Source organism: Meriones unguiculatus, chromosome 16 (genome assembly GCF_030254825.1).
Source record: "Meriones unguiculatus strain TT.TT164.6M chromosome 16, Bangor_MerUng_6.1, whole genome shotgun sequence".
NCBI classification, from domain to species: Eukaryota; Metazoa; Chordata; class Mammalia; order Rodentia; family Muridae; genus Meriones; species Meriones unguiculatus.
In genome coordinates, this window is record NC_083363.1 from 21,597,623 (window position 1) to 21,623,388 (window position 25,766).

The 25,766-nt window shown below is 39.2% G+C and overlaps 1 protein-coding gene across 2 annotated transcripts in view; it reads right to left on the reverse strand.

The window, feature by feature from the left end:
* Positions 1–25,766, reverse strand: part of Ctnna3 (catenin alpha 3) — a 1,666,920-nt gene that overhangs the window by 802,604 nt on the left and 838,550 nt on the right. For both annotated transcript variants that reach the window (XM_060369423.1, XM_060369422.1), the window contains exons 8-9: positions 17,193–17,273; positions 8,220–8,372 (exon numbers count right to left, since the gene is read on the reverse strand). In XM_060369423.1, the coding sequence (XP_060225406.1) occupies positions 8,220–8,372; positions 17,193–17,273 (234 nt within the window). The remainder of the gene's footprint in view (positions 1–8,219; positions 8,373–17,192; positions 17,274–25,766) is intronic.

Sequence of the window (25,766 nt, forward strand, 5' to 3'; positions counted from 1 at the left end):
TTATTTGATAACAGATGATCAATTAAAGTGAAGTGTTAAACGCGAACAGCATTCTGTCAGAATGCAGAGCTGTGAGGAGAGCTGACAGCAGTCAGAACTTCTTGCAAGCAGCAGGAGCCCCTCTCGAGCCCCCTCTCTTGGCACTGTGGCTTCGCTAAATCGGGCTCGCCATTTTTGCGAGTGGGAACAATCAGCCTTGTAGGTAGTAGGGAAGTATTATAATTAAACGTCCACCCACTTTTTCCTTTTTGATGAAAGGCTCCCATGAAACATACTAAAATAGGGTGCATCAAGAGAGATGAATTTTTGATGAGTCAAAGCACCAAGGAAGCTGGCATTTTACAGAAAGAAACTACCCGGATTCACAGAAAGTTCTCAGTCCTGTATCATTAACAGTAACATATTTAATGGTAATTAATATAGTGAAACTCATGGGGCCAGTCCAGGCCATCATTATTTTAATTAGCAGCAGTGGTAAGGCTCAGTATGAAGAAATTTGCCAAGAACAAATTATAATATGGCTAAAATGTCAGCTGGGTGTGGTGGTACAAATTGTAATCTCAGCACTGGTGAGGCAGAGGCAGACAGACCACTGCAAGTTTGAGGCTGCCCTGGGTTACACAGCATCTTTTTGGTCATCCAGGGTTACTAACTGCCCCCAAAGGGGAAAAAAAAGATGAAAATGGATTACATAATAGGAATCACAATAAACAATGTATCTATCTATTCAGTGTAATGACATTCCTCTGAGAGCTGTTAAATCACCAGAAGAAAGATAGACAGGGAAATTTTTTTTTTTAGAGGGAGACACGAGCTTTAAGATGTTATTTATTTATCACAAACTCCTTCTGAAAAAAAAATTCCTGAGCAGACGGTTTGTGTCTGTTCTTTATAATTAATGACAAAGGCATTTACTGATACTGCATTAAGGGATTTGTAAAAATACGCATGGGAAGGGTTGAAGAGAAGGCTCAGCCTGTAAGCACTTGAAGTGCTGAGGTGGGTTAGTAGTGGGAGGCTTTCTTGGGGGAGGGGGAGAAAAGGGGAAGAGGGTGAAAGGTTGGGATCAGGAGGAGAGGAACATGGGGATTCAATTCCCAGCACCAGCATGTGGTCGCTCACAATCCCCTGGGTCTGTAGTGCCAAGGGGCCTGACTCTCTCTTCTGGCTCCGTTCAGGCACTACACTCAAATACACAAACTCCCGCACAGGAACAGGTATGTACATTGAGACATAATTAAAAATAAAGTCTAGAAAATAAACACCCATGTGCAACAGAGTCACAGAGCACTCTGCTTGATCAACGAGCCCAGATATCGTCATACGTTTGATCATTACAATTTCCATTCATCTACTTTGAGGAAGAAAGGGAACTTAGTGTCACAAGGTTTCCCTTCCTTTAGGAGGGACTGGCCACTTGCTGTAGAGCAATTGCTGTTCAAGGAGGCAAAAACAACACAGACAAAACCCTTACCATATAGATAATTATATTAAGATAAAATTCATACTCTCAATAAATATTATTAGTAGAAGAATGAAGAATTAATGTTCCAACTCATCATTGGGGTGACATCAAAGAACTTGAAATCATGATTCAATAACTACATTTGTTATCAATGGCAAAATATTACATTAAGATAACTTTTTAAATGCCACCCTGTTGACTGTTTTCCTGGTTTCTTGTTATCATCAGTACCAAGGCTCTAGTGCCAAGATACAATAAGTAGCCTGACATTCCAAGTAGGAAAAGTTCAGTGTTTTGTTTACTCCAAGTAAGATGTGATTATCAGGTAGTTATGGGTTTTCTCTCTACTGACGTTGTCTGGGAATTATTCAACATCCTTCCATTGTATCTAACCATGTAATCCATAGAAAACTGTAGCCTGGCTCTACTGAAGAATACGAGTGTGCCTTTCCCACTCATTTGTCACTTTGCCAGTCACTTAAGTTTTTCCTCTCTCTCTTTCCCTGAAAGGACTGGATCTAGGCCCCCCACACATAATACCCAATAGGCAACTTGGTCTTTTGTGGGGCTCCTAGTAACGAGGGTAGGGACTCTCTCTGACATAGACTCTGTTGCATGATCCCTGGTGGGACTCCCTCGCCAGGCCACCGTGGATGTGCTCAGTCCTGTGGAGACTTGAAGTGCTGAGGTGGGTTAGTAGTGGGAGGCTTTCTTGGGGGAGGGGGAGAAAAGGGGAAGAGGGTGAAAGGTTGGGATCAGGAGGAGAGGAACATGGGGATTACAATTGGGAGATTGGGATGTAAAGTAAACAACTGAATAAATAAAGTTAAGAGTTAAAAAAAATTTACCCAGATATTTTGGCCATGATTTTCCCATCCCCCAACTTCCCTCAGATTTCCCCCACCTCCTTACCTATCTATCTTTATGTTATTTTTCTATTTCTCTTTAAAAAGCAATGGAAATAAAAACAAACAAAAGAGCAAACAACAACAACAAAACTTCACAAAGGGCCTCAAAACATGCAAGCAGGAGACCAATAAGACAAAATACAAATGTCACAACTAAGCAAATGAGACAAAACATCTACAAAACCACCACTGAATTTATTATGTATTGGCCAACTACCCCTGAGCATGGGACCTACTTGGGTTTGGTTGACATTCTCAGTGCGGGGCCACTGGAAAAAAATTAATTTTTCAGTTGTAAATAGCTTCTTGTTTAGTGGTGCAAGCCTATTTCTTCACTCAATATTCATGGCTCCTGGATAGCCTCTTCTGTGCTTTGTCTTCAGCCCCCACCCCCCTTTTTAAGTTTAGCCATTATTTACAAAGTTCCTTTCACAATACAAAGTTTTTCTTGGGCGATCTGATAGGAATTTTTTTTTAAATGGGCTTGCTTCTCCCACAGAGGTCTGATTTCAAGGAGTTCACTGATTTTAGATTTCTCTGACAAATATAGCTGAGGTCTGAAGACCTAGATATGTTGAAAATAGCTTTTTCTCCAAGTCATTTAGAACTTAAGGCTCCCTGCCCTGCTATATCAAATGGCCCAGCTTGGGAATAAGATGGGCATATGGGAATGTCAGTGTGGGGTGCTGGGAGAGAGGAAGGGGGACTGGTGAGCTAGCTACACAAGGAAAACTGAATGTCTTTTGAACCTGATGTAATTAAGCTCTGCTATTTCTCAGGATTCTCACAAGGCCCTCATGTCTCCTTTCTTACAGTAAATTGGCAACAGTTTTCTCTTTAGTTTTCATTAGGTGGCTGTAGTTTTCAAAACAAAAGTTTCCCTGCAAGATAAAAGTGGAAGTGGTTTTCAAAAAGAAAGTGTATAAGCAGTTATATTTAAAAAAAAAAAAACAAAAAACTTTTGTTTGCGTATTTCTTAGGAAACTACAAATCTCTGAGTTGACAAAAACAATTAGGAGAGACTTTAAAAATGAACTTTTCTAAACTTCTTCTAGAGATAAAGCAAATGGAAGGGGCCAAGTGAGTGCCACTTTTTAAACTAAACTTTTAAATACAAAGCAATTATGTAACAAGAAAAGAAGGGAGAGTTTGAACAGAGATCCTGGAGTAAGTAGGCAATGCTTTCCCAGAAAGAGCATCTCAGAGCCAGGTGTAGGGTACCACTCCACAAATTCTTGGTCAAGGATCCTCCAGAACCAGTCAAAATGCGGAGAACAAATGACCATGAGCATTTGAGGTCAAGGCTCAGGGAACCTTAAGGAAGAGAGGCTGGAAAGGGGGCATGAGCCTGAGGCTAGGGAGGAGCGAGGAGCACTGTGAAAGGCTGTTTCCTGGACATGACATGGCCATGGTACTCCAAAACTCATTACAGCTGTGGTCATGCTATCTTGTGGTCAGTAGGGACGGTCAACAGTCCAGAAGGCAAGGGGTTAGTGGTGACTGATTTAGGAGGGAGACATGTTAAATGGTGTTCAGGCAGGTAAGGGAAGAGTTGGGGGTGTATAGGATAAAGATATAAGGTGTAGATGTATAAAATTGTCAAAGGATAAATAAAACATACTCCTAAAATGAAAAAAATTAAATAGAACAGAAAGGTAAATCAGATGACATGGCCCTTGGAGTCACGCGGTAGATGAAAGGCAGCCACACAAGTTCGGCTGCTCCCTCTGCTGAGCACAGAGTCACCCCTCCAGCTTAGTTCTCTCTCTTGGTCTGTGTCACTCCTTTAACTGAAAGAGTACAGTAGACGTGAGTGAAAATTTCTGGGCCTAAGCAGTAAGAGGAAGGCAGATTCCATTTCCTGCTCCTTGTTTGCCTTTGCTGAGACAGGATAGAAAAGACAGGGAAAACTAAGCCATGAGAAAAGGAAAGAGCCCGTCACTCCCTCCTGGTAGAGGTCTCTCATGGCTTGAAAGCCAGGGATTTCAACACAGTTGACTGATCACCCATAATGTCTACTCTTCCCTTATTAAGAAAACCTAAAAAACCAACTTATGAGCCACATTGATGATAAAAATATATGTGTTGGCTGTGGAGATGGCTAAGTGGACCAAACTTTTATCATGCTATCATGAGGATCTGAGTTCAGAAGCCCAGTACCCGCCTAAAGCCAGTCTGTAACCTCAGCACTCCTATGACAAGATGGGAGGCAGGATATATGACTTTAACCCCACCAGTCAGGAATCCAAAGCCACCCTGGCCTACAAAGCAAATCCAGGACAGCCAGGGCTACACAGAGAAACCCTGTCTTGAAAAACAAAATAACAACAACAAAAAGACATTGCCTCAACAAAGCAAAAAAAAAAAAAAAAAAAAAAAAAAAACATGAAATATACCTGAGCCAGTAAAATGGAAGAAGAGAACTGACCTTGGTAAATTGTTCTCTGACCTTCACATGTATGCCATGACAGGAGCATGTCTACAGAGATATCCCGTATACACACATACATACAAATAACTATAATAAAAACAAAATATCCAAATGCTTTAATTTTCCCTCTTAAACTTAGATATAGATTGTATCTTTTCAATAATGTAACTTCAAAAGCCATCTCCTAGGTTTTTAAGAATTCACCTCTCTGGAGTGTGGGGGTTATTGCTGTCTGTCTCTTCTTCCTTACAAACCTGATTTTGGCTTCATACCAACTCACCGCAATTTCTTCTCTGTGCTGTAAACCAAGATCTCACCTTCAGTAGAAATCTCCCCACAGACCTCCTCAGGACTAATGGTGATGTGTTTTATCCGCCAATGACACTGCTGTTGTGACCCTCTTAGAACCTAAAACCTCTTCTGGGAGAATGTCAGGTCACGGCCACAGGGAAAGGCTATGTTTTATCTCTTTTCAAAAATGTCAATGTCTCTGTTGATAGATAACATGCATGAGAATGGAAACAGGCATTTTCTGTGTTCAACTGGGACAAATCTTTGGTAGACTCCATCTCAGATAACATATGAAAATGACAAGTTACAAAGAAATCCTAAATAAGAACAACCCCCCTCCCAGTTAAAATGAAGGAGTGGTTATAGCAAATAGTTGCTTTAAGCCAATAAGTTTAGGAACTATCTGCACAGTAAAAACTCACTGAAACGGAAAGTGACTTAGACCAGAATGCCCCCGCAACACTAGAATGGGAAGGGAATGCAGGCGCTACTACAAACCTCCATAATCACTTTATTCTGTGTTAAGGGGATATTCAGATTTAAATAAAACCCAGTCTCAGTCTCCCAATAGCTCATAATTCCAGATGCTTTTACTCTTTAATGTTCACATGGAATAGGGAATTCTCAAAATCCTTGAACACTAAAACGAATTTCTTAAAGCTCTATCCGCAAAGAGTGAACTCACATTTTGTTAAAATATTAAGGTAATATTCATGGATATTCTTAAAGGCAGTATTTTAGCAATATGACATAAAAGGAAGCATTAGGGAAACACACTTGAAGAAACTCTAGATTAAAGTACAGTAAAAATAATTTTTAAATTGTGAGGTTATTCAGAAATTATTCAGGAGTCATCCATAAAACTTTCAATAAAGTTGTTTGGTGGGGGATGGGAGGCTGCCTAGATAAACAGGGCCTATTAAGGAATATAGCTGAATCCTCCTGACAGCTGCTCCAGCTGACAGTCAAGAATTCACTCAATTCACTCGAGGTGGTCAACAGAGACAACCTTCTTTTTATTATTACTTTTATTATCTATCTATCTATTCATCTATCTATCTATTTATTCGTTTTTCAAGACAAGGTTTCTCTGTGTAGCCCTGGCTATCCTGAAACTTGCTTTGTAGGCCAGGCTGGCCTCAAATTCACAGAGATCTGTCTGCCTCTGCTTCCCAAGTGCTGGGATTAAAGGCACCATCCTTTCAAACAACTCTCTATTAACTTCCAAGGTTAACTTTATTTCAAGAGCACTTCCTAATAAACTCCAACTATGTGAAGTCTAGGATTGAGGCATCCCCTGAGCAGAGGTCTCTGGAAAGAATTCTCAGGGATGCAGCATGCACTGTGTGTCTGGCCCCACCTACTGCGTTTTTTACAGTTTGTCCAGGGCGTCGTTTTCCAGTAAGCAGTATAAAGCCGTTATTTTCATAGAAAGATTAAACTGAGATGTTGGAATAAAAAGATATTATCAACAGAAACCAAACTTTACTTTCAAAGTATATGATAAAACTAACCTGCCCTATTATGCAATGTGGCTTCAGCCCAGAAACCCATTCTTACGTGGATGGTTTGCAATCGCCAGGGACTGAACTCAGTTTGTCACCTCTTTGTAAACCTGCTGGCACTAGTAAATACGTGGACATCAGTAATAAGTCCTTGAGGAAAGAGCATGTGAAAGATTAAACAAAACCGTATCAGCAATAGGTCACTGAAAATGTTCACTAAAACTATAGATCTGAATTCAGCACCAACACTAACTAGGCTAGGTTAGCTTTTATATCTTTATTTCTAGTAAATATTCCTTGGAATAATAACACTTGCACTCTCTCACAGAGTTTTTTAAAAATTCAAAGGGAACTTCTAAGCCAGAGGTGAGGTATGGCATGGCCTTAGCAATCAAGTGTTCATCCCTCCATTTTGCATTTTCTAACTATGGAGACTAGAGTCAAGCAGGAGTGTTAACAGAAAAAAAAAATGCTAGCTATGTTGGAATTTGTTCCATATATTTACATTAAAGGTGCTTAAAAAAACCCTTCTGTGTTACTGTGATTCTGAGTTATGATTATTTTTCTCACAATTTAGGCAATAACCCCATTTTACTGCAGAGCTCTTGACTATGTAAGAAGGGGTGGTAGTCAAATGTTTAACCGCAAGTATGGAAGGGGCACAGAGGATTCTAACAGACACTAGTCACAATATCTGGTACAAAAGTTGTATTAGCAACCACCTTTATAGGCAGGTGGGTCTTGGGGAGGATAGGGGCCCAGGTCTACGGAATACATTCTAGACTAGCCAAGGAGACATAGTGAGATACATTTACATCAAACAAAAGCTGGTACAGACACACTGCTAAACTGCAGCCAAGAATCAGCCGTGGTAAAATGCAGCTCCCACTTCTGGTCACTGGTTCTCAGCCTTGTGAGCACTGTTGCCTGAAGAAAGTCTTCCACTCAGGTTGTCTGCTTTTCTGAGCTGTTTGATACCCATGATGCAACAGGTTCCACTGACTCTTGGGAGTCTGTTATCTACGACCCTTCAAAATTCTGTTAGCAATCTTCCATCCTGCTCTTAAAACCATGGGGTCATGGTCACACCTACAGCTGCTAAGAGGAGGGAATTATGATTTGTCATCTTCCTTCCCTCTATTCCACTCTCCCTACTTAATTTTTCATGGAGCTCTCAAAGTCTGCTGCCTTGTTCTTTATTTTGTATCATATAGTATGTTTTTCTAAAAAGCAGGAGGAAAGGACCCATGAAATCTAGACAATAAAACACGTAGCGTGGAGTATCTGATAAATTAAAGCTAGGATGGTAAGAAAATATTTATCAGGACAGAACTATTTATTTAGCTTGTTCTGTTGTATAGTGCCACTAAAATGGGATATTTAAAACTGAAACAACGGTGAGCACAATTTCATAGGCCTTTATAAATAAATTGCTTCCCTTCAAGCCACTGAAGGGAAGCTCATACCATTTGACTCATATACTTCCATATTACCTGAGACCAACTCTGCAGCATTAATAACATGTTGTCATTTTTTTATATGACAAGAATTCAGCTGTAAATGGAGAAGAGAACCTTGCCTTCCTGGCTCTGAAGTGGCTGCAGCTGTAGCATACTTACCTCCACAAGCCTGCCTGTGTGCTCATGAAATATCGCAGAATATTCTTTGATTTCATTTTCTCGGCCATTCTTAGCAGCTTCAATGAGAACCAGGAGTGGAACTGTTGTGTCCAAGAAAGAATCCGATATGTGATCTATAATAGCCTTGCGGAGCTGAGAAGACGAAAAAAAAAATCCTTTTATTTCCAAGAAAAAGTTCATGCTATTTTCTAGTCTTATGATCTCAATGGTTCTAAAAGTTGTTGTATATTTCTTAAGCACTCTTTAACAACCATAATATATGGCATAGTATGTGAAAATCCTTTATAAGCACAGTGAACAAAATATTCAAGATAAAAACAATCAGGTAACCAGGCGGGGTGGCACATGCCTGTAATTCCAGCATTCGGGGAGCAGAGGCAGGCAGATCTCTGTGAGTTTGAGGCCAGCCTGGTCTACAAAGTGAGTCCTAGACAGCCAAGGCTACACAGAGAAACCCTATTTTGAAAACAAATTAACAAACAATGATAATAATAAATTATAATAAAAATAATCAGGCAACAATTCCCTGGTTCCCAAAAGCCACTTATTTTTCTTATATTACATTTAAAAATATAATTCAAATTGTAAGTGATAATTAAATATTTCTCCATTGAGAAATTACATGATTAGATTGTTCAGCATGTATACAAATAAAAATGCATATATTGTATTTTAATAATTACAAATAATAAAATACTTTCTTACTTAAAGAATTGATGATACATTTTGATTAGTTAAATTGTAGACTTCATGGTAATTAAAGTAAGAAGATCACTAGTTTGTGTCAGATGATAAAAGATTAATAGAGCAAGAAGAATAAATGAGTTTCATGTCCAATTTTCTCCATTTGCATTAATTGTTCTTGCCCTCATACCTTAAGTTATTAAACAACTGTAACATTCTGCCACAATTAGTTCTTTTAAATTAAATTACATGGATGCTTATAAATGACATCAGGTAATTGCTGTACTCAGCAGAAACGTCCTGAAATTAAAAATCGCACTGAAAATTAATTTATTGTATTTCTAATACTGAGACTACAATATCTTGCTGTATTTTAATAAACAACATCAATGGTTACAAATGAGGCCTAAGGCTTTTCAGATCAACCTGACCATTTAGAGCAATAACCTCTCTCTATGTATATAAAAAAAAAATTAAAAAGACAAGGATCAGATAGGAAACTTATAATTGCCTTGTGAGGATTATATTTTAGGGTTGAGAATTTCTAATGGTATCATTTCAAGGTCCAGAATGATAGCACTTCATTTGTACACAGCAGTATCTTGATAATAACATAGCTCAGTGGCAGAACACTTGCCTTCCATGTCTGAGGCCAAAGATTCAATTGTCAGCACTTCAGAAAAAATAGAAAAAAAAAGTGTTGTCTCCCTATAATAATTATAGGATGATAAATCCGTAGGATCTATCATCTTCTTGTAGGAAAACACCTCTGCTCTGTTGGTAGAGCTAGCGCAGAAATGCTATGACGTTTTCCACCCCCAGCAACATCAGAAAGGTCCTCACTGAAATGTTCTGCTCATTAATAGCAACAAATTAATATTTAGCAGGTACCTGACAGGGGGTGGAAGGTCAGAGGTCTGGAGGCAAGGTGATGGCCATAAATGAGGGAGTGATGTGTTCGTAGTTAATGAGGAGTGGAACAGAGAAGTTAGGGGCACAGGGCAGGGCACAGGCTGTGTATGTTTCAGGATTATAAGGGAGATGTATCAATGGTCTCAGAGAAGGGGAGAATTTTTAGTGACAGCCCCCTGCCCCATTCTTTTCTGGAACTTCATCTAGGAATTTCATCTAGGAAGGTCAGAATATGGGAGTTAGCTTAAGCAAATTATGCAGATAGAACCATGATTATAGACAGACAGTGAGGAGACATTGAAGAATGCATTTGGAATCACCACTACAGGAAGAATAGGGCTTTAAGAGGCTGAGAGCATAGCTAAAACTAGAATACCAATTACAGAAACTAAAAGACAAATTTTAAATAAATCTCGATGTTATGACTCTCCAAACATGTGTATTCTACCAAATAGTTGTCATCACCATCACCATGGTCTTGTATAATCTTCTTTTGCAGATGGCCAATTCCATTCAATGAGACAATGCTGAACAGCATTTCAAGAGGTAGATACTATGAGACCAGTGAAGATAGAAATGTATGACCCCATATAATCTAGTAGAGGGGTGTGGGGCACTCAACTAAAAAAGCCCAGGAAAATGGAATACGTATGTGATACACACATGCCTATATATATATATATATATATATATATATATATATATACTTTAAAAAAACCTGAACTTATAAAACAGATACAGTCTGTAGAGTTTGACCTCTATGACAGTAGTTGGTGAACAAAGCAAGTTTCATATGAAATTAGATATAAAAACCCTACCACTAATTCTTTAAGAGTGATTGGGAAATTGACTAGTAATTGATTAGCAATTTGGCTGTGAGATGAAGTAAGATTTGCTATTAGCTACTATGAAATGCATGCTTAAAAATAAGCTTTTTTTTTTTTTAATCTCATGACATAGGAATGCATCAGAAATCTGTAACTTGTGTAGTCTTTGAGGGTAAGCATGATTTTCTTCCAGAGAGCATCTTAACACAGGCAAATATCAACCTGCGGAGTTAAATGTCCCATAGGTTTCACCAAAGTCTCTGCCTGACTTGTTGAGTTCAAGCCCTTTCTCCTAATGCTCATGACTATGGTAAGAGGTGACACTGCACGGCATATCCTCTAGATCTGCCTGCAATTTATCTCTTGCCACAGTTCTAGGTCCTCTGAGGACATCCTATGCTTCTTGTTATTCAGCCTCAGCTCCCATTCTAAGTCTCCATTAGGTTCTCACATAAAGTACGACCGCAGCTTGCAAGTTATAAAGAACCCACATCCACAGGAGCAACCACAGCAGTTGCAAGAGCTCCTAGCTCTGGCTTTCATCATTGGCCAGACAACCTGAGGAGAAATTCTAGTTCACAGAAGTCCTCAGGCCCCTATTTCCTGTAGCTGTAGCTACAACAAGATATCTCCTACTTTCTACCTTGCTTGGCAGTTACTAAAAGTTTATATTTGGAATCACCTCCCAAATCATCTCCCTGCACTGAATTGTCGTACTAAGGTTTTGTTCTCATGAATGAGATCCCAGCTGGAACAGACTCTTCCTCTGTTGTTAATGCCTGGTCATTCCCAGCCGACAGGATCCACGTCTTCCTACACTCATCTTTGCAGATAATACTCTGTCACTTCTACTTTGCACATCATTGAAAGTAACTCTGCCATGCCTTACATTTTGCTGACCATGGGAAAAGAATTGTTAGGGGCTAATGCTCTCCAGGTGAACAGGTCTAAACACAGAAAGATGGGGATATTCCATTAAGCAATTCTCTTTATTTGTCTTGCCATAGTCCTATGGGACATTCTCGCTGTACGCTGTCTATATCTGTACTAAATAGTCTTAAACTTATTTATTTTCATACTGTCTTCCTATCCAGGGGCTCACTATATTTCTGTCACTTGGATGACATACGGAACTTGCTAAAGAAGACTCCAACATGCCAATTTTGACATATAAGCCATGCTGCTAAAATTTGAAGTTAATGAAAAGCCAATAAGAGTTGGGTATGAGTTTTCAGTAAAAGCTTATGGTCAAGCGTGAATGATATCAGAGCAAAAACCAAACTGTGGAGCTTTCTGTCTTTTCTCATTGTAACTTAACAAAAGGTCCTGAGGCATCAATATTTCTATTTCCCACAATATAAGTGTTTTGGTATAAAAAATAAAATGTTTCTCTATGATCGAAACACAAAACCGAAAGCTCTGTGTGGAAACTGAGAAAGTCTACCATCGTCATCAAATGAGGGGACAGAAAGACTAAGTTGTGAGGGGGAAGATGCATGAGAAGATGCAAGGGGAGTATTTCTGAAAATGCTCCTCCTTCCGGAATCAAGAAAACAGATGCCATTTTAATTTTAATTTAGTAAGCAAAATATGATTTGGAAAACTCGACCGATCAATAAGAACTCAATGAAGTAATCTAGCATCCAGCCGTGGTGCCAAATTCGTGCGACAGGGACCCATGAGAACTTAATATGCTGAGGATGACTGATAAAGAGCTAAGAATGGCTTCCCAGGGGTTTGCTAAGGATGTGAGGAACGAAGATGCCTCAGGCCAGGTAGTCAAACAATGAATGCAATAATCACACAGGTGGTTTCGCCTCTTTTGTTTACTGTTGTCAGAATTCTATTTTCATTTATAGAGTACTTCATTACTTTAGCATCCATGAACTTTAATGCCTTGTCTTATTAGGCAAGTAAGTGATACTGTTAATCTTCTCTTAATAAAATCAAATATTTCATTCTTCAGGAGACAGTAGAAGTAGGATATATTTGGATGTTGTGATTTTTAATGAAGTAAAGGTTAAAGGAAGTTAAAGGATTAAAAAAATAGTCTTCATTTACTGGAAGATAAATGAACAGATATGTAATTCTCCAGTAAATAATGGGAAGCCAGGTAAAATGATAAAAAAATAAAATGTTGAAAAATTCATAAATAAGTAATAGAGAAAAAATGATGACAGTAAAATCAGTTCATTTGATGCTAGGGGTTTTGAAAATGAATAGGCCATTTTCCTTGTCCCTTGGTGTGGTGATTATGCAGGTGGGCTTTTGTTATATTGTACCTGTGATAGAATCATGACTCCACCATGTGAAGTTTAGCAAATTGATTCACTGGAGAATTGATAAAACATTACAGCTTATTTCTTATTTCAAGGATGAAGTCAAACACAAAGAATACACTATCATTGTAAAAGTCTGCAATCCATTGAGAAGAAAATAGCCTACAAAAGAAAAAAAAAGTTTGCAGAGCAGGAATAACTATTGGAAAAAAGTTCACAAAAAGTTCACATGTATTTAAGTTCTCTTAGAAAATAATAATAATTCCTGCTGGAGAAAACAGCTAAGGTTTGCTGGGAGAAGTAGCATCTATACTATTTCTGATCTGTAGTGACTTAGATTAGAAGGGGAATGACAGGGAGTTCAGAAGGGGCAGAGCTCAAGATGCTGTGAGCAGTCTATCAATATGCTGAACATGACAAGCTGTGGAAGGATCATTTGCTGAGAAGCAAGTAGATTCCTTTGTCAGATGCGGGTGAGTGTATATCTGATCAGAGGAACTAAGGAGATAAGCAACACTGAGAACAAATATGTGTGATCAAGTTACAGAGAGCTCAGAACACCGTGACCAGAACTTTGTAAAACAGGTGAGAGAGCCACAGAGCAGGAAAAAAGTGAAAGCAGAAAAATGACTATGTCATGTGCTAGAACGTTCCATCTTCAAGCTCCACAATGTATAGTGTCTACTCTTTAGACATCCCTAAGGAATTTATGGCACTTCTTACAGACTCAATCATTCTCTGACCTAAAAGCTAAGACATTTCTATTACTGATGAAAAAGTAATGGTTATGAAATGGATAAGGATGGATGAGCAAAAAGAGAGGTTCTTGGGATGTTTTACTAAAAATAAAACCAGTTCTAGAACAGGAGATGATCATTAAATATTTCAAAGACAGCCTAAGAACCGGGCTTTGCTTTTATGAGAAAAGAACATATGTAAGGCACTTAGAATAAACTCTTAAACATTGAAATCATAAAAAAGATGAAGAGATTACTCATTTTGCTGTTTTCAATTTTTTTCTGAGACATGGTGTCATGTATCCCAGGCTAGCTGTAAATTCATTTGTAGTAGAGGATAACCTTATGCCTTTAATCACTCCTCTTGTGTGCAGATTTGACAGAGAAGTGTCACCATGTCCAGTGTAGAAGGTAATAGGGATCAATACCAGAGCTACAAGCATGCCAGGAAAGTACTCAGTGAAAAAAAGCTACATTCCTAAACCTCAACTACATGCTTAAATTATATACCCAAAAGTACAGACTTCACAATGGTAAATGAAGACATTTTGGTTATGAAGAACAGTTGGATAATGAGAATCTGAGCAGCTAAAAGTAGCCTTGAAGATGACATGTCTCCATGAAGACCGTTGCTCTTCATTCCATGCCTTTGCACACAGGCATGCTGCTTCTCCAAATGATAAAGAGTTCCTGCTTGACCCTTTATTTAGAGTGAATTTTGTGGCTCTGTTTAACCTGTAAAAAGCACAAGAAACCATATTCCTTGGCTTTGGATCTCAGCTCCTATCCTGAGTCCCAGCTTGCTGGGTGGCTTTCTGCCACCATACCCAGTGAAGACCATGTAGAAAGAGCCCTGCTGATACCCAGAATCACAGTGGCTCCTCCTTATGGTGCTTAGTGAAAGAGGAAAAAGAAACAAAAGTTACACTGACCGGTAAAATCCTCAGAGCACCGCTGTTCTCTACAAACTGAAAAGGACTATGAGAAGGTATTGACTGCCCCAATGTGGTGCATCACACCAGTGATGTTGAGAAGACAAGCCATGCAGATTACACAGTAAATACAGGACATCTGGGAATATTTGAATTTGAAGTGCACATTAAAAAAAATAATAATAAAAGTATGTCCCATTCCACGTTTTGGAACATAATTATATTAAGACATGCTTGTTGCTAAACTAAAATTTAAACTTAACTGGGCATGTTGGGCTGTGATTTGGTAAGACTTTCAGTTCAGCATGCAAGAAATTGCTTTTTCTCAAGTCTTTGTGGAAAATAATAATGTAAAGGCTGGAGAGGCATGAATGTAGATTAGCGTTTTACATGCAGCATCGCTGGTGGCAAACGAGATGGAAGAGATGGGGACAGGCCGTGCTGGCATTGACAGTCATAAAGATGGCTCTCCTGAGCTCCAGGAAGAGCAGAATGGGTAGGAATGGAGAGGGAGGTTTGTGGGTGCAGCTGAGCTGAGCATGTGAAAATCTCCAGTTTCATACCTAATACGTCAGAAAAGAGTAAACCGGTGTGGCAGCAGATGCCTGTTGCCCCAGCCGTTAGGGACTTGGAAGGTCAGAGTTTTGAGGCCAACCTGGGATACAGGAGAGTCTTGTTCAAAAATAAGGGTGAGAGGAATCCTAGGGAAGACTGAAAATAAACCCATACAAGAAAGGGGAAGGCCAACTTTGAGGGTCCGCACTTCTGGGTCCTTGTCTAGGACCTTATTCACTGCCCCTGAACACACTGTATGACTTTCTTATCTGTGCCCCAAAGGGGCGGTGCTGGTGTACTCCTTTGACTCTTGTATCCCATGATTCTAAGTGTTGACAGTGAAGAGAATTTCCATCAAGTCCCTAATGCTGAGAAAGCATGATTTTCACAGAATTTAAAATTCTGCTGTGACACAGGCTCACTATCTGGAATCCTTCCTATTCTGTATCTGAATCAACTTCTGAATTAAAATAAAGCTCAGCCGTTTCTCTAATTCTTCCCATTTAACTACAATAATATATAGCATTAAAGGCTTCTGGTTAAAAGCTTTTTTCTCTGCTTTTATGAGTTAATGGTGAACACATTATAGCTGCCCATAGGAAAAAAATCTGGTTATTAACAGTGGAAAGTATTCTAAAGCAAAGGCCTTCAAAATTGGCTAATTCTGGGGAGGGGGCAGGGATAGAAGTTAACTTGTGTCCTAACACAGGCCTTCCCAACTGTTTAGTAAAATCCTTTCTGATCTGCCAAACCTAGTGACTATCAAAAAAAATGTCTCAACAGAAACTAATTTTTGGAGCAGCCACAATACTTGTAGAAGGTGAATTGAAATCTTTGAATGTTCTCTGAATTAGGATGAGAAATTCAGTTTATACTTAGTTAACCATTGAGGTGATCGAATATCATTAACAAAGCAACTTGGAGAGGAAAGGGTTTATTAAGTTGATGCTTCCTCATCACTGTTCATCACTGAAGGAAGTCAGGACAGGAGCTCAAGCAGGGCAGGAACCTCGAAGCAGGGGCCACTGAGGAGTGCTGCTTAGTGGCTTGCTCACTGTGTTTTTCTCAGCCTGCTTTCTTAATAGAAGCCAGGACCAGCAGCCCAAGGGACTCTTTCTTCCCCACCGATCATTAATTTAAAAAGTGCCTTACCGGCTTGTCTGTTTACAGCCCAGATTTCTGGAGGCACTTTCTTAGTTGAAGTTCTCTCCTCTTACTGTGTCAAGCTGACATAAAATCCAGCAGCACAACGCTGTCACGAAGTCTGTTTACCAACATCCTAATCATTTAGCATGCCATGCAATCACGCTTATTGGTTTTATCTCGTGTGGAAGTGAATGTGCGTATGTGTGCACATGTTCATTTATACACAGGTAGGCGTGTGTGTGTGTGTGGCATTGCATGTGAGGACAGAGGACAACTTCCAGCTGTCATGAATGAGGATCCATATACTTCTCTCTTATGACAGGGCCCTTCACCTATGAGTAGCTCGCCAAGAAGTCGAGGATAGCTTGGCAGAGAAGCCCAGGAACTCACTTGTCACCATCTCTCCAGTACTTATATTATAAGCCTGCTCCTTGCGCCTCCCACCCCTGACCCTGGCCATTTTCCAAGAGTGTTCTATGGATTGAGATAGGGTCCTTTCACTTGCCCTTTACCAACCAAGCAATCTCTCCTGTCCAGCACTGTGCATTCACTTAACATCCAAAGCCCCATTTCACATTGTTAATTGCATTTCAGAGATTCAGAGAAGGACTGAGAGATGAATTCTATGCCCCAGAACTCACATCTTATGAGAACAGTGCCAAGATTCAAATGCAATTCTGCATGACATTAAGTCACACACTCCTTTTTTTTGCCTTCTGTTTGCCACAAAACATTTCAGGCATATTAAATATGAAAAGTGTAAGCTTGTTTTTCTGTTTCCTTGTTCTACAGTTTTAAAAGACGAGAAACAAACACTGTCACAATGAATGGAAGGTTCTTTTGCCTCTTGTTCCTGCCCAGTGCCTCACTTCTCTCTCACCTGTCTGCGGAGGTCTCTTGTCTTCTTGCTCATGTTGTCTATAGCGGCATTCAGGGTATTACTCTTTTCTGTTTTTCCAGTCTGCAAGGAAGCAAAACACTGACATAAGCAATGCTACCAAATTACTCTTTATCACTTAGCAATTTGCTTTCGAAATTTCCTGAAAATAACAGCTTGAAAATTCAAGAATAGTTTTCAAAACTGCTATGACAGTGCATATGATTCATGAGCACTTCACTGAAACTCTAAGTAGAACAGCGATTAAAGCGCACATTATTTGCTTCTTTAAGCGCCTGTAATATTTCTGATACAGGGTTTGGTCCTATTCAATGTGGCAGTAGGCAGAACATTGTCTCCACGAAACTCTGATCTTCATTCTTAACAAGTCAGCTCCTTAACTGCTAAACATGCAATTAGCTTAAAAGCATTAGATGCCCAATTTGTCAACTTCTGTGGGAGTTTCTGAAGTCATTTTCTTAGTGTATTGCGTAAGTTATGCAGAGCCATATTGGAGTTTTGCTAAACACTAAATAAAATATGCAGCGTAAATTCATACAATTTGCAAAAGTTGACCACAATTTTAGCTGACAACATTCCAAGAACAAATTGTTTTAAGTGAGAACTGAATGCTGCTTTTGGCTCTTTAAGATAATTTGTGCAACACCTTTTCATTCTGTAAGAAGGACTGTTCTCTCTGTTACAGCCTTTAACCTAAGGCTTGGGCTTCTCAACACACAGAAAGTCACCTTGGTTGACATTTTCTATATAACATTGTTGTGGGTTGGATCTAATCAGACTTTCCCAGTGATACCGACTAGGAAAGAGATTGGAAAAAAAATCATTATGTGTTTCACCTCTAGGAAAGTTGCTGCTGCTTTTAAATTAATAAACTGCAAAAGGGCTCAGAGAGGAGACCTTGAGAATCAGCAGCCAGCCACTGAGCTGCCAGAATGGACTCCATGAAAGGAGACACTGAAGCGTGGCACCGACAAGGCAGAACATCAAACAGTCTCCCTAGATGAAGCTCACAGAAAAAGCCTTACCTTCAGATAGAACGTCTTAACCACAACAAAAATCAACATCACCTGTTGCACTCCCTCCTGGTTCTCCTGGTCTCCTGCCACCTTCTCAGACACTGCTTTCCACAGTGCCACAGTCCCATGCCATCTCTCTCAACCAGCAGCTACACGTGAGCACCTGTTCAAATCCTTGCTGTTCCTCGGCGGTTTCACAAAGAATTCCCTTAACGCCTGACACCCAGTGAAACAATTCTCCTATGGTCACAAGTAAGCCTGTTTCACTGTTTCACTGGCATTTCTCAACATGCTCATTTCATCCCTGTGCCTTCTCGATGCCCTTACAATAATCACTTGCAAGGGTGTTATTGAACAGATTGATGAGTGCATTAATTAACAACTTCAAGGTGCAATACATTTTAATTGGGCTCCAAAACAGCCAGAAAAGGTAATTATGAACTTAGAGTGTACTGTTCAGCCCAAAGACACAACTAAATAACTCTTTGGCGGTCAATGGTATCCACGATATGCAGTTATACATATATTTTTTCTGTCAGCATCAGGTGTGAAATAATGTCTGTCACTTGAGAGCATGCAGTGTTTGCAGATGCTTGGTATCCACGGACATATGTCTACTAGGTTCTGTGAAGACACGGACAGTGCCTAACGAACAACAGCAGAGACTGTCTGCTGGCCTCTGCATATACATACATTTATACACACACACACACACACACACACACACACACACAGGAGAGAGAGAGAGGGAGAGAGAGAGAGAGAGAGAGAGAGAGAGAGATTTTAATTTTAAAAGAGTATAAAATGTGTGTATGAGAGAAACTGCCCATAGTGAAAGAAGAGGGGATTGAAGGAAAGCATAGTAAGAGATATTGGCGTTGGATCATTTAACTGAGAAAAAAGAGATTTCTCAACACCAAAGAGAATGTACTCAAATGAAATGTGTGATTACTTGAACATCGTGTGTAAGCAGTCTTCATATTAGCAATGGAGAGTGGTGAAGCATTAATTCCGGGATCCATAAGCCAATGACATAAACATATCTACAGTGGGCCTAAATAGAATTTCTAATTTTACCTACAGAGTCTAGCCTTTATGCTCTAGCTTTGTGCATTATTAGCTCTTGCTTATATCTTTTTCCATTTCATGAAGGCAGAGATCACCCCAAATTGGCAGGAGTTAGGACAAAGAGTTCCCCATGCCCTCTCACTCCCTGCCCTGGCTTCAGGAATAATATGAGAGACTCCTGTTGTGTTGGCTGTGAAAACTCGCAAGCTTCTATGCTGCGATTCATCAGAACAAGTAAAAGATATCAGCCTTCCTAGACCCAGCAGCACTCACACACAAAGCTTTAATAAAGGGTGACGGGAGGTGACAGCATGAGAGGATTCAATAAGGACTTTAAAGATGAGTTCCTAATTTCCACCCAGAGCTTAACCCCAGTTTAAAATATTTCATTGGGCCAAAGTCACTTTGTTCCCTAGGTAATAATAAATAGAACCTAATACTATAGAAATTATTAAATTTCCTTTTTTATTCCTTCCTTTTATCTCCCATCCTCAATACCTTTCTTCTTTCTCACCCCCAGGTTTTTACTAGGTTCTTGCTCTATTTATCCAGATTTATTTGGCTCCACTTGAGCTGCTTTATACCTCTTTATTCCTTTTGCATGGCATAAAAATAAATAAAGCAAGGAGAAATAGCCCTGTCCTGTTTAAAAGCACCTCATTCCTTCTGTTTTCAAAGCCTTAACAAATCTTCAAGCAATGAGTGAGAACTAGAGGCAAGTTCTATTCCCTAAGATGAGAGACAGATAGGGCAGGATATTAAAACACAACCATAGATAACAGTCAGGACCTGCCTTTCCTCAAGTGCTCAGAAAAGAAGATTCCCCCATAAAGAATCCTTGACAAGGTCCATCATTAAGTCAGCACCGCCCTGGTAATGGAAAAGAAATGACTTTCAGAGCTCATCAGTGAGAGAGACACTTAGAAAACATGGCATGGATCAGCACTGTACAAAGAAAACCACACATGCTCATCAGTAAAAAATAAAAAAATAAAAAATAAAAAAAAAAAAACTAAACACTTCCCATTAGGAAAGACTATGGTGAAGAAAACAATCCTGAGCACCATTTTATTCAATGAAATATCATTAGAATTATTTTGTGCATTATATAGTCTCAATGTCATCCAAGCTAGTACCTATATATAATCTTGACTATGAACCTTTCAATCAATATTCTATGTCACTAACCATAGTTATTATCCCATGGTATCCTTAGAGCGGTCTTTGGAAATGAGCGTATGAATTAACTATCTTTGATTTAACCTAACCTGAGTGTACCTGTTTCCTACAGGAAATGAGCCTGGGGAAATTTCTAACACCACATTATTCAATAAGTAATAACCACTTATCATACAGAGCCATTAATTTAAATACAAGCTAAAATTACATAACATGAAAGTATGATTTCCTCAGTGCCTCAGTTTGAAGTACTAAGTGTAAAAGTGTGTGTGTGTGTGTGTTTGGTGGCTAGTGTACTGAACACCATGGATATGAAGTTTTTTGTTACCACAAAAGGATTTGCAGAATATTGTTGTGTTAAATGACAATCCAGTTTAGTAGAGAGCAACCATGAGTAAACCAAACTGTCAATCCTCAAGCAACTTACCCTGTGGTAGAGAAAGCTAAGATTTAATTGCATCTGTCCTTTGCTTTAAAACCCTTGCCTCTTCCTCACTGCTGGTGAATTTCACAACAAATCCTTAATCTTGGTGCCTGAGGCCTTACGGGACTTAATCTTATTTATTTTTTTCTCATTAACAACTGATGAGAGCCCTTGATGGGTCATTTCTTCTAGACAGTGCAAGCACAACTCAGAAGCTCTTCTCGGGAGAAACCCTTTCACATTTTAGTTCTTGCTTTTCTCCATGTCTTTCAAGTTTTATGTCAGTTACTGTGCTTTAAGGAGAATGTTTGTGATCTCCTCAGATCGTGTTAGTCATTGTCTTCCATGATACTTTCTTACTCTTCTTTTGCATTTTCAATAGCATTTGGTTTAATAAACAGACCAATATAATCGATAAATTGTTATGACCTTCTGTATGACAGACACCACATAAGGACCGACAATATCAACAGTGTTTGCCTCAGCATGTGACAGAAACATCTGAGACAATCTAGAGATTGATGGGATAACACTCTCATTAAGCTGAAAGGAAGGACGGATTCCCAACAGAGAAAGGAGTGTTAAAGATTGAATCAGGCAAGTAACGGTAAGAGCAAAAGACATGGGGCAGGGAAGGACAGCTTGAGCAAAGGCCAGGATCTTAAGGAATATTTGACAACTAGCATAAAAAGTGTGAAGCTTGACTTGTTGGCCTTTGCCACACTAAGAAATGAAATTGGTCCTACAGACAACTGAGAGTCATACAATTTAATCAAGTGAGTGAAGCGGTCAGGCCATTATATCAAAGGGGCCAGAGTCTTCACAGTGGATCTGAGAACATCGGAACACAGGCAGAATTAGAATTAGATGTTCATGGCCAAAGGCTGTAAGAGGGATGAGATGTGTTGAAATGAATTCAGTGATGGAAAGTGATGAACTCAGGCTCTGAGTAAACAGGGTACGATAGGGACTGGCAGATGCTTGGCAGGTGAAAGGGAGACAGCAATCCACACTGCTCTCCTCTGATGAGTGACTGGGTGATGAAACTGAAGTGCTCATTCTGCGAGGAGAACTTGGTCAACACAAGAATGTTCATTTCAATAACAAGAATCGAGCAGCTGCTTACTTGTACGTATCACTCATGAAGACACTGTTTTCCTCCAAGGTTTAGAACTTTTTTTGCACATATTTTGACACTAATTGCATTAAACAATGCTTTGCACATGTGAGTGTTCAAAAGTTATTTGTTGAATAATAGGGAAGTAAAAAAAATTGTCAACAAATCCCATGCTACTGCTGTGCATCAATTTCCAAGCATAAAGTTTCCCACCAAATGTTCTTATATTCCTTTATGACTTTCAAGTTCTATGCCAGGACTAAGCTTTGCTCAAAAAAATTATATATATATATATATATCTCAGAATAGTACGATTTTTATTAAGCAATTTCTTGGATAAACAAATCACTGAAAATATGTAGAAATGTGTAATATAAACTTGAAACAGCAGAAATAAAAGGAGATACTTGAAATAATATGGTCACAAGGCTCACTTCTAAAAACAATGAAGCCCCAAATCCTAGAAATGAGGAATTAAACATCAATTTCTCAAATCCATAATCAAATAAATGTGTTAATGCAGGGGTTCCCTACATAGAATTTAAACAGCAGGAAAATGCTTTCATTGTCCTGTTGTTATTTTTTTATTATTTTTTATGTATGCCATTTTTCTCAAGCTTTTGAAATGAAACATTTCCTTTTTAGTGTGAAATCTTTATTTCATGGTGGCGATGAAATATGATGTTCTTAAACTTAGTTCTTCTCCGTAGAAATAGCTTTAAAAATATTTTATGCTTAACAAATAGCAGAGGGAACAGATTTTAGGCCACATTTTTCAGGCATGAACGATATACAAATAGACAAGCGTGCAAACTGAAACCTCTCTAGAATCCTACTGTACCGCAGCATGGCACGAAGATGCCTTCACTGGGCATGCTGAATAATCATCCTGAAGCAAGCACTGTGATATGGAGATAAAAGTAAAACACACCAAACACCAACTCTGACATTTGAAATGCCTAAACGCTTTAAAATAACTGCATAGAAATAGAATGAGACTAAGAGACTGGTAAAAAGAAAACAGGAAAAAAAACATGCTTCAAGAGTGAAGTTACTTAAGACTCTTTGGATAAGATCTTCAAAGTAGAGAATACAAAAAAACAAAATTACACTAACCTGTATTTTAGACAAGGAGCTAATATCAGAAAGTATAAGTAACAGCAACAACAACAACAACAAACTCAACAAAAATACTCCAATAACTCAATTAAAAAGTGGACAATGGGGCCTGGAGAGATGGCTCAGTGATGAAGAGCACTGTCTGCTTTTCCAAAGGACCTAGGTTCAAGTCCCAACACCCACATGGCAGCTCACAAATGTCTGTAACGCCAGTTCCAAGGGATCTGACACTGTCACACTAACCTACACAAAATAAAATTAGGTAAATTATTTTAAAAAGTGGACAATAGGCCTGAGTAGATGGCTAAGTTCTATGCCTGTAACCCAGCCCTAGTGCGTGCAGAGATAGGCAGATATTGGAAGCTAGCTGGCTAGCCAACTGGTAAGGTAAAATGAAGACCCCAAATCAATTTCCAATACTGAAGTTGGCAGCTAATAACTGCCTGTGACCCCAGCTCCAAGGGATCCAAAGCCTTCTTCCAAACCCGGTGGGTACCTACATGTACACACACTCACACACATGCACACACAATTACAAAATGAAAGTAGCGATCAATCAAGTAAAGATGCCCATTGTTAATCTCAAATCTCCACATACACGCACTGCTCACATATCCACACCATAAACTGAAAAATAAACAAAATGCCAATATGTTGCCAATGTGTCTAAATACTTTCTCAAAAGAAGGCAACAAACTGATTGGTAAGCAAGTGAAAACAATAAACAGTATCTAATCACTAATGATTGGGGAAATACAAACCAAACAACAACCTTACTCCAGTTGTAATGTTTATTGCAAAAAGAAAAACAATAACAATGTCCTGCTGATGCAGTTGGACATTGAATCTGTAATAATGAGAATATATATTATTTTAAGCCACTAAAGAGAAAAGTATAGAAGTCATACAAACACTAAAATTATATTGGCTTATGATACAGAAATTCCACAGCTCAGACTATAAAAATATAAGTGAAACCAGTATGTCCAATCCCATAAAATGCTGATTTTCAATGTCTGTATTGAATGAGAGAAAGGGACCAATAGGAAAGGTTAGTCACTAGGTTCTAAGTTATAGTTAAATGAGATTAAGGAATTTTGGTATGTAATTATACAGTAGAGTAGATCTAGAAACTAGTAATAAAGTCATGCTTCAAACAGCTAGAAAAAAATTTTGAATATTTATTTTTACCAAAAAGAAAAGATAAATGTTTGTGGTACTAGATATATTTCATCCAACTGAAACATTATAAAACACATATCAAAGTAGCTAATGATATCTCAAAATTGAAGGTATTTCAAAGGCACAGCACATTATCCAATAGTTAATAGTACATTAATAGTTCCTAAAAGCTTGTTGTTAATAACATATTAGTAGTTCTTAAAAGCATGTTGCAAGACTCACATGGTGAAAACAGAAAGACAGAGACAATCAAATTATTTAGCCAAAATAGCGACTGTTTTCTTTTTTTCTTTTTTTTTTTCAATTCAGTTTATTCAGGAACCTTGAACAATCCTCGGACCCTGGGGAAAGCCAGCCCACAGCTTAAATAGCCTCTGGGTAGCCAACCCAGGCGTGCCACGTGGGCAATGCAGATAGGTCCACATACATGGAAGCAAGCCAGATCCTCAGCCTTAGCCAAATGTGGAATTGTTCGTGACAGAGAGCACTCACCATCGGGAAGGTGGAAGGCGGAACCAGCTCCATCTTTAAGGCATAGCATTCCGCAGCTCTCTACAGTTCCCCCTTTTTGTTTTAGACGCATCAGGCAAGAGTAGAGGTCTGATCTCTGATATTAGAAATAAATTGGGACTTTGTACCGATGTTCATTTAGGTGTCATCCACCCAAAGAGCATCAGACCCGTCCAATACCTTTTTCTCAGAGGCAGGACCTGGGGCATCAACCTGCATGCAATCAGACATGCTCTTCTCTGGGTCCAAAGTGGCTGACCCTGAGTGCAGTGCTTAGCCTCGCATCCTGAGCGTAACATTTTAGCTCCCATGCTTGGGGAGACTGTCCTGCTTCAATGGCTGTAAAGGCCTGAATGGTCATGGCTGCATTACGCTGTTGTGAGACTCTAATCTTGCATATATACCACAGGCAAACCAAGGAGACCAACACCAGAAGGCCTGCTAGCGCTCCCATGCCTGCCCATTCCTTCAGATGATTCATGGCTGCAGCAATCCATGATGATAATCCTGTGGCTAGTCCTGCGTCCACTCTGGTAGAATTTACTGTGACAATGGCCACTCTCAGCTGCTCCATCGTAGTATCGAATTCTCCAGTCCAATTACCTAAAATATAGCTCGACAATTGTTTAGACAGATTTGCAGCACAGGAAAAATTCTCATGTTGTATGCTAGTGACACAAAGTCCAGCATACTTTCATTGACAGCCAGGTTGAGCAATTTGCCATAGGGTATCAATTTGCTCCTGCAAGAGGTCAATCCTCTGATTGAACACCATCAAGCTTCCTTTTAGTTGAGCATTAATTCCTTTATGTACAACTAAGGCATGAGCTACATTGGCTAAATGATTATTCAGGGTCTGAGCAGTCTGCCCAGTATGACTCATGGCTAATGCCCTGGTGGTAGCTCCAACAGCCGCCAATGAGATGGTAGTAACAATGGTG